At 39.0% G+C, this 2500-nt stretch overlaps 1 protein-coding gene across 2 annotated transcripts in view; it reads right to left on the bottom strand.

The window, feature by feature from the left end:
- The window catches only part of LOC108260178 (uncharacterized), a 6784-nt gene that overhangs the window by 396 nt on the left and 3888 nt on the right, over positions 1-2500 (bottom strand). For both annotated transcript variants that reach the window (XM_053677122.1, XM_017460252.3), the window contains one exon: positions 1675-1766. In XM_053677122.1, the coding sequence (XP_053533097.1) occupies positions 1675-1766 (92 nt within the window). The remainder of the gene's footprint in view (positions 1-1674; positions 1767-2500) is intronic.

Genomic DNA, 2500 nt, shown 5'->3' with positions numbered 1-2500 from the left:
GTGTGTAAACATACGACATCACACTGTTTACAGAAGAATGACACTCATCCACGTCATACACTCACAGAAGATTTATTTTAAAAACACAGTGACACACAGGGAACGTCCACCTTCTCCAACGTTCACACTAGAAATCTGTCCTTCTGTCCTAAATGGGACTTTAGGGTTCTTTTCCGTTGTACCCTGAAAGGTTCTCTACCACAAAGTGTTTTCCTATCAGAAAGAGTTCCAGGTAGAACCCACTCTTTATTATCCAATGTACTATTAAAGAACCCCTGAAGATACTATTAGTACTGGATACTACTGGTACTAGAGGCACTCTTGGAAAGAAGGGTTCTTTAAGGGTTCTTTGGATAAGGAAGGGTTCTTGGAACCCTTTCTGACAGTGAAACACTTAGTTGTAGGGTTCTACAAAGAACATAGATCTTCCAAGGGTTCCACCAGACGCACAAGTGGAAGAGGAATGGTTCTAGATTTAATAGATTTTTCTTAAGCGATCCTCAGAGTATACAGGATAATATTATTAAAGATGAATATTATTATTACACTTGTAGAAAATGTAACGCTTCTTTGGTTGTCCCTCTGGGGAACTCTTAAAAGCTGTATGTAGAACCCTGCAACAACGTGCTTTCCTATCAGTTTTTCTTCTTTTCTTCGAGACATGAATTCTTAAAGAATCCTTGAAGAGCCTGGTACACGTGCGTCACCAAATTATTACTTATTACACCACAGCGCTGTTGAATTCTCGATGCTGATTGGCTGACAGACGTTCTGAGGTGTGCAATTATTTTTCAGTAAATGCTCAGCTAAAATAGTTCCAGTCCGGTCTCGACCGCATTACAGTTCCATATCACTTCACAGAGTTAACTGAAATAACGGAAGAGTTATCCTGCTGTCCACCGCAGCACACACACACACACACACACACACACACACACACACACACACACACACACACACACACACACACACACACACACACACACACACACACACACACCGCTAACAACAAACAAAATGATTATTTCAATGATTATTGAAATAAAACATCTGAACATGTCCTGAGGCGTGGGAACTGTGGTATAAGGCGTGGGAACTGTGGTATAAGCAGAATAATCGACTCCGCTCCGTTAAAGTATTATAAAATAACGCACATTACCACCTCGCGTCGCATTACCACCTCAGGGTCTGCGTTATTTTCTAATAATTCAGTGTCCTGTCGTCAATTATTCCTGACGTATTTTCTTCTTAATACCTAGAACCTGTCAGGTGTCCAACATTTAGCTATCTAAGTACGTGAAACACTGAGAAGAAAGAGGTTCTTCAGAGGTTCCTTTTCAGGGTTCCCTGAATAATTAAGGGTTCTTCTTCGAACTCTTTCTGACAGGAAAATGGCACAAAATTCACCTCGTGAAATTTCCAGACCGTGAAAGAGATTTTGATGACAAAATGTTGTAAGTGCGACGGGATCTTTAGACCACAGATCGTCGATCAGATCAGCCAGGACATGAAGCTACGTGGCTAATGTAGCTAATGAAAGCTAACAGCCCACATGTATTCGTTTAGAATTTTGTGGATTTTTAAATATTATTAATCAATCAAAAAGTCTTTTCAGGTTCGTGTTCGATGGCAACAAGCCCCTGTTACACAGTAATAACAAATGTGTGTACCTACTTTTGTCTTAAAAAGCAGCACGGTGATCCCGGTAAAAATAACAAACCCAAGGACTCCACAAGTGATGTACACTATCATCATCACAGGCAGACCTGAGGGAAAGAAACACACTCATCACTCACCTGGATTTAATTCTGGTTAATGAGGACATTTTGTAGAATGAAGTCTGTGGAAAACAATCACTTTTTCTTTACTCTTTATTTATTACCACATCAAAACACACCTTCTGGTTAGCTAGCTCACATTCTGGATGTTTATTTAGAAATGTCTGGCTAGAATTCTAGAGAAATCCTTAGCTAATAAAAGAAAATAAATAAATAAAAAGACTCCTAATACGATGCGGCTAGCTAGCACGCAGTCTCGCTAATCACGGCCAGCTTCTGTTTGCTAATCCATTTCCTGAAACAGAAATCTGATAGATGCTTTCAGACTGGCCGGAACGAAGTTTAGATTTATTTCACAAATAAACAACAAATACCAAAAAAATTCATCAGTAGGCGAATACAATCAGCTAACCGTCTAGCTGTAAATGTTTATCCTCAAAGCTAGCTAGCTAATGAATGCAGGAGGTGATTCAGATAAACACTGGTTCTCTCAGTCATATTACAGATTTGTTCTAAATTGATTCAATTCATTTCAAAAGACTCTTTAAAGTTTTGTAAGTTTATTAAAATTCTGATTAAAATCTCCAGAAATATCACGTTTTCAGGTGCGTTTTCTCTCATCATCACTGAGAAGGTGATTAAAGTTGAACTTCAGTAAACTAATAAACGCAGCGGAATCTGCAGAGTTAAACAGCATGGTGCTGGGAAGATCCTCCGAAATA

Source organism: Ictalurus punctatus, chromosome 28 (assembly GCF_001660625.3).
Source record: "Ictalurus punctatus breed USDA103 chromosome 28, Coco_2.0, whole genome shotgun sequence".
NCBI classification, from domain to species: domain Eukaryota; kingdom Metazoa; phylum Chordata; class Actinopteri; order Siluriformes; family Ictaluridae; genus Ictalurus; species Ictalurus punctatus.
Note: the sequence above shows the minus strand (reverse complement) of the source record. Positions and strands in the feature narration are given on the sequence as shown.